At 38.5% G+C, this 12190-nt stretch overlaps 1 protein-coding gene across 2 annotated transcripts in view; it reads right to left on the bottom strand.

The window, feature by feature from the left end:
• Nucleotides 1-7377: 7377 nt before the first annotated feature.
• odad2 (outer dynein arm docking complex subunit 2) overlaps nt 7378-12190 on the bottom strand; it is a 203978-nt gene continuing 199165 nt past the window's right edge. For both annotated transcript variants that reach the window (XM_078427510.1, XM_078427514.1), the window contains exon 20: nt 7378-7813. In XM_078427510.1, coding sequence (XP_078283636.1) covers nt 7700-7813 — 114 coding nt within the window. In that variant the 3' untranslated portion in view covers nt 7378-7699. The remainder of the gene's footprint in view (nt 7814-12190) is intronic.

Genomic DNA, 12190 nt, shown 5'->3' with positions numbered 1-12190 from the left:
AACAAAGTGCTCGAGTAACTTAGTGGGTCAGGCTGTATCACTGGAGAACATTTCTCCAGGATAGGCAATGTTTTGGGTCAGGACCCTTCTTCAGACTGACTCGGATGGGGAAGAAAGCTGAAAGAGAGGAAGGACAAGACAAAATCCTAGCAGGTAAGGTGGGTACAAGGTAGAGGGGTTTTGATAGATATATGGTTGGAGAAAGACCAGAGATGAATTGGCAGAAGGTGTGAAACAAAAGGATTGTGAATTGAGATGAGAATTGTGAAGCTAGAGGGAGAAATGTAGATGGAAGGCAAGGGGGTGGAAGAGATAGATACGAGTCCAGGCGGGGCACAGGGAAGGGGATGGGAGGGGGGAAGGAAGGGGAGAAGAGGAGTTAAAATGTTTAGCACCAGGGGTTAGCCATTAGGTCTTCGTAGACCAAGCATAAGTGTTCGGCCAAATGATTGCCGAGTCCATGCTTGGTCTCGCTGAGTACTGAAATTATTTTTTCAAATTCCTATGAAAAAGGTCGTTTTTTTAAACTAAGCGACATCAAAAATAATATTTTAACGTCCTAGGACATTGATTGTAATTTCACCTATTAAAGAATTAGGCTGATTTTTTAAACAAAATCATAGAAATGTCATGGTTTCTCTTCATTGATGCCGTTAGGCCAACTGTAGCAAATCGAACATCGGATGCAGAAGATGAGGTTAAAGGAGATGCATGTGAACATGTTTCACCTGGAAGGATTGCTGGGGTCCCTGGATGGAGGTGAGGAAGACTTATAAATGTTGTTTCATGAAATCCAGATTATTGCAATGATGGAAAATATTGTGTAGTTGGACTGAAGTAATTTTTTTAACAGATTTTAATCTATTCAGAACTCGACTGTGAAGTTTCAACTGGGTTGTATTGCAGTAATGCATTCTTAAAGACTTCCTTAACAAGAAAATAACCAAGAATGTCTGCCTCAAAATAATTTAGCGCATTATTTGCATATGCTTGGCATATGTCCAAAAATAGTTGATGTATGACATGCATAAGCAAGAAGATGCCTAAAAAATTATAATAGAATTGTCAAGTTGGTCTCTAAATGCTGACATATTACTGTTTGTGTCACTGTTAATAAGGTGTTTAAAGTAGATACAGTAGCTTTTAGCTTGTGGCATTAAGAGGCAATATGCTACGAGAAAATCTCTTTAACTAAACTACTATAAAATATTTCTTAAGACACTATTCAAACATATATTTTAGTTGAAGGGAAGCTCAGGTGATTCTATTTAAGCTATAGGAATTTAGAGTCAAAACTATTTTCCTCTTTCTATTTGCTACTGTTGGCCTATAGCCATCAATGAAGAGAAACTGTGACATTTGTGTGAATTTTTTTTTTTTTAGCATAATTCTTTGATAGATGAAATTACAATCAATGTCCTAGGATGTTAAAATATTATTTTTGATGTCAGTTAAAAAAACTGTTGAAGGTTTCATACTGCTACCTTTTTCATAGGGATTAAAAAATATATTTCAGTACTCTGTCTGAAATTCAAACATTCTGAATTTCAAGTTTTTAAACCAGAACCTCCTTTGCCAATACTCTCCCAATGCACAAGCTAATAAATCATATGCACTGATATACAATACTTCCTTTCTATGTACGATGAAAGGATGGAATTTAATACAGTATTTCAGGAAATTAATTGTTTCACTTTGCATTACTTCAAAGGCCAGGGCAATAGTGAACTGTAACCTGGTTTGACAGATATTTGAAGATAGGCAGCAAAAAAATATTTCTATTACAAGAGAAAAGGTAGAGGGGAAATAAGAAAAGCCAGAGATGGAAGAAAGTAAGTTATTTATCTTTGTTTAATCAAGTGATTTGTTATAATGAACAAAAAAATCAACAAAGCGAATACCAAAATGTTTTAATCTACCTGAAAAAGGAAATTGAACTTTAATTTAATAACAAATTAGAAAGGTAGTAACTGTGCCAGAGCAATATTCCCTCAGCACCACACTACAATGTCAACCTAAGACTTTATACTCTGGGGTGAGTTTTGAACCCACAACTCTGTGGTAGAGCCCCCTAAACTACAGCATGTAAACATCCATAATTTACTCTCTGATAAAATTACATGTAATGATTGTGATAAAATGTCAAATGATGTTTGCATTGTATTTCTAATTCCCATAATAGTAAAGTAAAATTGAAAAAGAATATGATCCATATTTTCAAACGCTCTGAAAAAATGAGTAATGGGGATGTAATCTGGTTCATTAATGTATTGTGTGAACAAAATTAGAGGATATGAACCTCATGCCAAAACTGAAAATCTGCTAAAATGCTATTCCTCCTCTGGATGTACATAGAATAAATAATTTGCCAATGTGTGGCCGTATTATCTAGTTAAAAAATAGATAATAGGCTATGAGAATTGATTATCCATGGAGAAAATACTGTGGATACTGTAAGTTTGAAATCATCCCAGAAAATGCAAGGTATTCAATGTGTCAGGCAGCATCTGCAGACAATGTAACCATTTCAGACAAATAATTCATCACCATAAATGAAGGAAAATATGTCATATCACTGGACAGGTGTAAGGAAATCTATGAAGATGATTTCAGCAATAGAGTGTTGTAGTCATGTAGAGAGATTGATGAGGTCAGCATCTCAGGAAACTGATATTTAATTATGTGCCATCTAGATAGGATAAACATGACCAATTTTCCTTCAAAGAAATGTCAGCAATGAGATATAAATTCATGTTAATTAGTAGGTTTAGACGGGAGTTGAAAAATAATAATTTCATTCTTCTACCTAATAACATGTCAAAGGCAGAAATCATTATTATATTTAAAACATATCTGGGGATTATTTGAAGAGTCCGAGTCTGCAAGATCTTTCATCAAGAGCTGGGCAGTTGCTGCTATGTTCGTATTCTCTTTTGTCCATGTCAACAAAATGGACTGAATGGTCTCCTTCAGTTTTGTAAAGTTCTATGATTCTAGTAAAGGTGGTAGTAAAGGTAAATATCATGAATATTGTTTTTAAATCAGTTTGATCCTGTTCTTTTTATTTAAAAAAATTGGATTCACCTATTTTTGGTGTGCTAGACCATCATTAGATTCAGCAGTAATGCTAATTCACTATGCAGTTTGTGAAATTGGCTTCAAGGACTCTTGACAGGGCACTGTTGTGGTTTGCACCCTGAATTGCACACTAAAGTTGGATTTTAATGATTCCATTTGGAATCACACTCATTCGAACACGGCTTCTAAAAGTTTTCAGTGCATCAATCTAAGAAGACATCAGGTCTCAAATGCAGACACAAAATGCTGGAGTAACTGGCAGGTCTGGAGAAAAGGAATAGGTGATGTTTGGGTTGAAACCCTTCTTCAAACTTTGCTGAAGGGTTCCGAAATGAAACGTCACTTATTCCTTTTATCCAGAGCAGTCTGAAGAAGCGTTCCGACCCAAAATGCCACTCATTCCTTTTCTCCAGAATTGCTGCCTGACCGGCTGAGTTATGCCCGCATTTTGAGTCTATCTTCAGTGTAAACCAGCATCTGCAGTTCCTTCTTTTCCAGGTCACACAGGCAACCACCTCATGGCAACAAATACAGCGGCAACACAAGAAATAGATATCATGGAGGAGTGATGGCTGCTAGGGGGAGGAACAAGGCCCTAAATTCACTGACATAGATTCAAAGAAGGAAATCCTATGTCCAACGATAACAAAAAAAAGCTGGAATAACTCAGCGGGAATTCCCTGGGACAAGGTGGCAACAGTTACTTCTTCCAAGTGTGAGAATCCCTATTCAACACAGCAATTAATATGCTAGTGTGAGCTTTAGAATACTGTTCACAGTTTTAAAAAGTTACTTCAGTAACTGGTTCAGTGATTCATTTATATTAATTGATGCAGATAAACCTGCACCAAATATGTGGACAAATATCTTTCTAAAGGGTTTTAAATGCCTGTGATAGTCAGAGCCATTTATAAAGTATTCAACTTTTTGGTAATGTCAAATCAGGGCACCACTAACATGGTAAATGGTAGAGACCTGGAGAGTGTTGCAGAACTGGGAGACCTGAGAGATGCATGATTCCCTATTAGTGGCAAATCAGGTGGACAGTGTGGTGAAGGTGGTGCTTGGCATGAATACCAAGTTGAGTATAAAAGTTGACACATTATGATGCAGCTGCACAAGTTGTTGGGGAGACCACAAGGGCAGCACAGTGGGGCAGCTGTAGAGTTGCTGCCTTACAGTGCCAGAGACCCGGGTTCGATCCTGACTATGGGTGCTGTCTATGTGGAGTTTGCAAGTTCTCCCTGTGACCGCATGATTTTTCTCCAGGTGCTCCGGTTTCCTCTAAAGACGTGCAGGTCCGTACGTTAATTAGCTTCTGTAAATTGTCGCTAGTATGTGGAATAGAACTAGTGTACCGGGGATCGTTGGTCGGCGCAGACTTGGTGGGCAAATTTTCCATGCTGTATCTCTAAAACAATAACTAAAACACGTTTTAAATACTGTGTGTAGTTCTGGTTACCCAGAACCAAAGGATATCTTTAAGTTAGAAAAGATGCAGAAGAGATCTTACCTGGATGTTACCTGAGCTTGAGGGCTTAAGTTATGGGAAAAGGTTGGACAGGTGGGACTTTTTTCTTGGGAACATTAGAGGCTGAGGGGTGACCTTTTTGCGGTGTGCAATCTCATGAGGGGCATGGATAACGTCATTTCCAGGGTAGAGGATTCTAAAATTAGATTGCATAGGCTTCAGGTAAAAGGGGAGAAATTAAAGAGGTACCTCAGGGGCAATGATTTCAATCAGTGGGGAGTCGTTATGGAATGAGTTGTCAGAGGAATCTATAGAAACAAATACAATTACAACTTTTAAAAGTCATTTACGCAGATAATTGGGATGGAAGCGTTTAGAGGTCTATGGGCCAAATGCAAGCAAATGGGACTAGCCCAGTATGTCAGCTTAGTCGACATGGACAAGGGGGGAGGGGGGCGAAGGGACTGTTTTTGTGCTGTACAACTCTGTAAATAGATTGAAATGATCAAAGCAAGTAAAAATTATGAACAAATTTCAAATTTAAATTAAACAAGTCAAACTGAAACACAAACAAATAATTAAAAATATTAAGCTAAGTAATTGAAGTATCTTTCTCCACAAAGTCAGTGAGTCCATCCATTTCATTTGCTCGCCTTCGCTGATGCAAACTGATAGTTGGATATAAAGTGCAACCAGGCTCTCTACTGAATATATCACTACTTCACCACTGGGATCAATGGGGAATCCATCAACAGAGTGGACAGCCAGATGCACAGAAGTCTAAAACGTGCTAACACCCTGAGGAACTGCTAGTAATCAGTCAGCCCGATTCAGGCCAATACGTGCATATGTATTATAGTTGGCAAAATGTTTCAGTATTGACTTACAACCAGAGTTTTAAACCTGATCTTGAAGATTTAATAGAACATTATAAGCATACTTTTGTCTCCATCAAAACTTCACATTTTGTAAAGCTCGCCAAAAGAACCATATTCTTGTATTTTTTATGTCAGATGTGGCATTTTCTGTTAATAAATCAAGGCAGTAGTATTATAAGTAATAAACCACAGCAATCAATTTTGGGTTTCCACTGCAAATGTCTAGAAAAGGAAAGTGTGCAGTGACTAAATATAAAGGGTTCTTTTTACATCTGTTTACAACTGTTTCAGTTACCACAGACAGAAACATATTTTGTTCAGAAATATAAACATGTAATCATATGTAATGGAAATCCGATATATAATTTCTACTTTACGCTGACCAAGCTATTTATTAGGCTACCGTTCCAAATTCTGTTTTACAAATTGGAAGGTATTTATTATAATTGTTTGAAGTTGAAACTAATATGTTTGTTTTCATATAGTCCAATAAGCTAATTTTAGATTAATTACCAGCAGGCAACTCAATAAAACTACTACAGTCTAGTATTCTGTAATTTGGCTACAGAGTATGGGTCGTCTCTCCACAGGGTATGTGTCTGAGTCCAATCCTCAGCTCACTCTTAAAACTAATTGCTTTCAATGGATGGATTAAACCAATTTCTGGCTCATTTGCTGAAAGAAATACTATAGGTACAGAGTGATCCTTCTTGGTAACAGGAGGGAAATAAATTTAGTTATAAACATGTTTCAATATGTGAGCTGGACATAGAGAAATACCATATTCAAAGTGCCAGCCATCACTTTCCAATGCAAAGGAGTGGGAAGGCAGTGGGAAGTGGTAATCTTTTTACAAAAAGAGTGGCAGAAATGTGGGACTCACTGCTCGAGGAAGTGGTGGAATCAGATACAATTATCACATTTAAGAGATATTTTGACAGGCACTTGAGAGGCAAGACATTGAAGGGTATAGACCTAATGCAGGGACGTGGAATAAGTGCAGATAGGCATAAAGGTTGACATGGATGTGATGGTCAAACAGCCCATTCCTTTGTTTAGTTTAGTTTTATTATTGTCATGTGTACCTTGGTACAGTGAAAAACTTTTTTTTCGCGTGCTATCCAGTCAAAGAAAAGACTATACATGAATACAATCAAGCCATCCGCAGATAAGGATAAAGGATACAACATTTAGTGCAAGATAAAGTATGGTTAAAGGTAGTTCAAAGGTCTCCAATGAAGTAGATGGAAAGTTAGGACAGCACTCCAGCTGATGAGAGTACGGTTCAGTTGCCTGATAACCTTTGCTGTACAACTCTGTGATTCGCTCTATGACTTTACAAGATGGGAATGTGAGATAAGATGCAATTAATTTTTTTTCTTGTTACCCAGCACACTGTGCAAACACCAAGGCTAATCCAATTCAATAGCACCTTTTCCAGAAGCTTAATATTTTTCTTACAGTGCAGATGTATCCACAATAAAGCACATACCAGCTTTAATATCAAATTTTGTTGCTCCTTTAAAAGTTATCACAGCTCTTTTCAACTGGAATATTTTTGCAAAATGCATTTTCCAGTAGCTGGCAACTGATTGGTTCCTCCCCTGTAGAAACTGCAGATGTAATTAAGCAGCATTTAGTTACTGTGCTATGCTGGCAAAACGCACTTGTGAAATGTTTTTTAAAAATTGCAGGCTTTCAACTGATGCACCGATTAATCCCTGAGCAGTGAATCTTACTGATGTTTGGAGTTCTCAGTTACAGTAACACACTACCAGATGTGAAATCTTTGCTTCTGTATTCAGACTTCTCTTGTGGATTGCAATGGTGCAGCAGTGGAATTCCTTCTGATGATTTAGGTTATGCATGAAAGAAATTACATAAGATAGCCTTAAATTATTACAGAGCCACACACAATGAGGAAATTTATATTTTTATTTTGGGGGGAAAATCTGCTGTAGGTAAATTCCCAATCATTTAGATCTTCAAGTAGAAACTGCTAGCATTTTTGAAACATCTAAAAACATTCTTGGTTTTAAACAAAAATAAATCTTTTAAACCTTCAGCAGCATTGTCATAGAATTAATTTATCTCCATGTGATTTTTAGGAAATCAGAAACTGCTTTTGTGCTTCCATTGACATCTGGTTTATTTTAGGTCTTGCAGAATGTCTTTCATGTACATTTAGCAGCTTTACTAACCAAAACCTTATTTTATTATACCTGTACAGGTAATCACTCCTGAGATAGGAAATGTGGAGTGCACACTCTTTTCACTTGTAGCGGGCTTTCTCATTAGCCAGAGCGAGCCTACGAATGTTTCCAATGCAACCGGCAGCAGCTTCCTGCAGAACTTCATCTGTGGATTCCATCAAATTCAAAAGGAGCTGTGAATAGTAAGAAGTCATGTCAGACACTGATAATAGTCACATATGATTAGAGAAGAAGGAAAGCAGTACGTGAAGCAAAAAATGAAACAAAAGAGAAAAACACAAGTGTCAGGCAGAGAATCAACTTTGCCAGCAGCAACGTCGGCAGCAACGTCACCAGGACAACAGGCCTTCACGGTCAAGTCAAGAATCCTGTACTTACAACAACTGGAACTTGAAAATGGTGCCAAATTTGGAGACTCTATATACTGTTTCAGTGTATTACTATTATACTTCTACTGTATTGAGATGCTTATCTAAGATGTATCTAAATGCTTATGTACAGTCATACTTGTACTGAACTGTATACAAAAATGAATTTCACTGTACCTCGGTACATGTGACAATAAAGTACTATTGAACCATTGAATGAGAGAAAAATTACATCAGGACTTTCCATCACAGATGCTTTAATGAAAAACAGAGCCTTATCAGTTGCTTAATTTTATACCAAAAACGATAGTTTCTTGAATAAAAAATACCATGCTAAATTAAATCAGTTTTTCATTGTTCCCCTTATGCATCAAAAAAGTCAAAAACATTTGTTGAATTATTTTTTAAAATACAGGAATGAGCCTTGACTACATTCCATATACAGAGGGCACAGCTGACGTTATTGTATAGCAATAAGAAAACAAGATATTTTCTTTCAATATATTTGTAAGAATACAACGCTTGATCATATCAGGACAGCGTAAGTTATTGCTCTACACAGGTATAACTGAATATACAGTGCCCTCCATAATGTTTGGGACAAAGACCCATCATTTATTTATTTGCCTCTGCACTTCACAATTTGAGATTTGTAATAGAGAAAAAACATCACATGTGGTTAAAGTGCACATTGTCAGATTTTAATGAATGCCATTTTTTTAACATTTTGGTTTCATTGACAAATGTTGTGCCTCTGTTAAGAGGTATCATAGAGGGCTATGATAAGGGCTAAAAGGAAATGCTTGGGAACTATAGGCCAGCAAGTCAAACATCTGTGGTCGAAAAGTTACTGGTGAATATTCTGAGAGACAAGATATGCTGAACATGTATTTAGATAGTCAGCATGGCGATAAAAGTGGAAGATCGTGTCTTCTGAATCTGATTGAACTTTTTGAAGATTTTACAAGATTATGCATCGTAGGCTCTTCTAGAAGGTTACATTGCATGGGATTCAAGGAGAGCTAGTTGACTGGATAGAAAATTGGCTTCATGGAAGGAAGCAGAAGGTGATGGTGAAAGGTTGTTTATCAGACTGGAGGCCTGTGACTAGTGGTGTGCCTCAAGGATTGGTATGGGCACATTGTGTGTGGTTTATATCAATAATTTGCATAAGAACGTACATGGCATGATTAGTAAGTTTGCAGATGACACTAAAGAGAGTGGTATTGCAGATAGTGAAGATAGTTGTCAAAGGTTACAGCAGGATGTTGATCAGTTGGGCAAGTGGGCAAGGAATAGTTAATGGATTTTAATGTAGATAAATGTAAGGTGTTGTATTATGGGAAGTGTAAACAAGGCAGGACCTTCACAGTAAATGGCATGGCTCTGGGGAGTGTTGTAGAACAGAGGGATCTAGGAGTGCCAGAACATAGATACTTGAAAGTGTTAGAAGTAGATATGGTGATCAAGAAGGCTTTTGGCACATTGGCCTTCATCAGTCAGGGTTTTGAGTATAGAAGTTGGAATATTATGTTACAGCTGTACGAGGCACTGGTGGGGCCATGGTTGGTGTATTATGTTCAGTTTTGGCCCCCCTGCTATAGGAAAGAGTTCAGAGAAGATTTACGACGATATTGCCAGGACTTGAGAGCCTGACTATTGGGAGAGGATGGGCAGGCTAGGATTGTATCCCTTGGAGCATAGGAGGATGAGACGTGATCTTAGAGGTGTATAAGATCATAAGGGCAACAGATAGGGTAGATGCACAGAGTCTTTTACCCAGAGTAGGGGGAATCAAAAACCAGAGGACTTAGGTTTAAGGTGCATGGGGAAAGATTTAATAGGAATCTAAGGGGCAACCTATTCGCAAAGAGGGTGGTGGGTATATGGAATGAGTTGCCAGAAAAGGTGGTTGAGGCAGGTGCTACCATAACATTTAAGATACATTGGGATAGGAACGTGTATAGAAAAGGTTTAGAGGGATATGGGCCAAATTTGGGCAGGTGGGACTCATGTAGATGTGGCACTTTGGTGGGCAAGGGCCAGTGGGGTTGAAGGGCCAGTTTTGGTGTTGCATGATTCTATGACTATAGAATCTTTTCATATTTTTATATATCAACTAGACCAAGTGGACCTGTTGGGCCCAAATCTCTCCTGCATTGGTGTAGCACCCTCTCCTCCCCCTCTCCCTCTCCCCCTCCCCCTCCCCTCTCCCCCTCCCCCTCCCCCTCCCCCTCCCCCTCCCCCTCCCCCTCCCCCTCCCCCTCCCCTCTCCCCTCTCCCTCTCCCCCTCCCCCCTCCCTCCCTCCCCCCACCCCCCCCTTTCCTTCCCTCCCCCTCCCCTCCTCTCCCCTCCCTCCCTCCCCCTGTCTCCCTAGGAAATAGATTTAAACTTTAAAATGTGAATAACTTAAAAAACATAACAGCGATTTCAATGAACCTTCTTCCATTAGCCCCAAAGGGACGACGGTGAGTAAGGTGGGGCTAAAATTGTTGCGCTATCGTGTGCCGTTTTGGCTGTAGTTCAGGAACAAACAAACAAACAAAGGAGATAGATAATGAAATATATTAATGAAATAAATTGATGGCAGTCTTGATTATCAGTCTATGAGTGCTGGGAAAAGGGATCAGTGTAACCATAGCTTGCTATTTTTGCTACCAGTGTAGGTTCAGCAGGTTTTGGAATAGCTAACAACTTCTTGAATAATTTTCCACAACAAAATATTAAAAACAGAACAAGTAATATTGGAAGCACCAGAAAGTTTTGCGTCTACTTTAAAAGACAAAATCATAACTGGAATGAACCCACAAAACTAAAATAATAAAACTAAAAACACATCTAACTATTGAATTGAAACATCAAGTGCAGTCACTATTTACATAACACATGATACTACTTATATTATATTTAGCCAACATTATCAGCCGGCAATGGCATTTCTAAAACTTATTAAACTTTTGCTTTATCACATCAGGGATTGTTTTTTTTTGTTTTGGGCACGGTAGCGCAGCGGTAGAGTTGCTGCTTTACAGCGAATGCAGTGCCGGAGACTCAGGTTTGATCCTGACTACGGGTGCTGCACTGTAAGGAGTTTGTACGTTCTCCCCGTGACCTGCGTGGGTTTTCTCCGAGATCTTCGGTTTCCTCCCACACTCCAAAGACGTACAGGTATGTAGGTTAATTGGCTGGGTAAATGTAAAAAAAAAAAAAAAAATTTTTTTTAAATTAAAAAAAAAAAAAAAAAAAAAGAAGAAAATTGTCCCTAGTGGGTGTAGGATAGTGTTAATGTGCGGGGATCACTGGGCGGCACGGACTTGGAGGGCCGAAAAGGCCTGTTTCCGGCTGTAGATATATGATATGATATGATAATGACCACAGTGTTTTGAAAGCCATTGGCAATGCATTTCATACAGAGTTTTGATGTTGTGGTTGTGGCTGCAGATTTTAATGAGGACATCCACATTAAAATGTAAATATTCTCACAATATTCCCGGCAGAAGTTCAGATCTGAGAACTGATCTTTTAATGTAATTATGCCCTCTCGTTGAAAGCTTCTTTCACACCATTAAAATGTATTTCCTTATGATGATCTTACCCCTTTGAAGCAGATGGATAGAGTATTTCCACATTTAGCCAATGAAGGGATAGAAATGTATTTCTGGATCAAGATAGTAGGCAACTTTGTGGGGAAACAGCAAGTGATATAGTTTGTTGGAAGTGCTGTCACTCATTTCTTTTTGAATTTTAGAGCAGTTAGCAGATTATTTAGGGCAACTAATAACTGTGCATGTTGTCCATGGCAAGCATTGCAGCTACATAGTGTCTGATTAGTGGAAGAATGTGAATATTTAGGTGGATGCAATGCCAGTCATGTGGGCTGCCTTGTCCCAAATAATAGCAATGTTCTAGATTGTTGTTGGAGTTGCATTTATGAAGGCAAATGTGGAGTATACAACGTAGATGGTGGAAGGATATTGCTATGTCAAATAAATCACCTGCTACAGGATACCCACCCTCTGCCAATGCTATTGAATGTCAGTCATAGGCAGAGATGGTCACAGAATGGCGAGGAGCAAGTGTTGCTTGTGAGGAGCAAGTGTTGCTTGCCCAGGAAAGTGTTGCCAAAGAATGCCTCTCCAGCTTATTTAAATGACTACCGACCGGTGGCCCTCACCTCGGTT

The sequence above is a fragment of the Rhinoraja longicauda genome, chromosome 2, assembly GCF_053455715.1.
Source record: "Rhinoraja longicauda isolate Sanriku21f chromosome 2, sRhiLon1.1, whole genome shotgun sequence".
In the NCBI taxonomy this organism is placed as follows: domain Eukaryota; kingdom Metazoa; phylum Chordata; class Chondrichthyes; order Rajiformes; family Arhynchobatidae; genus Rhinoraja; species Rhinoraja longicauda.
Note: the sequence above shows the minus strand (reverse complement) of the source record. Positions and strands in the feature narration are given on the sequence as shown.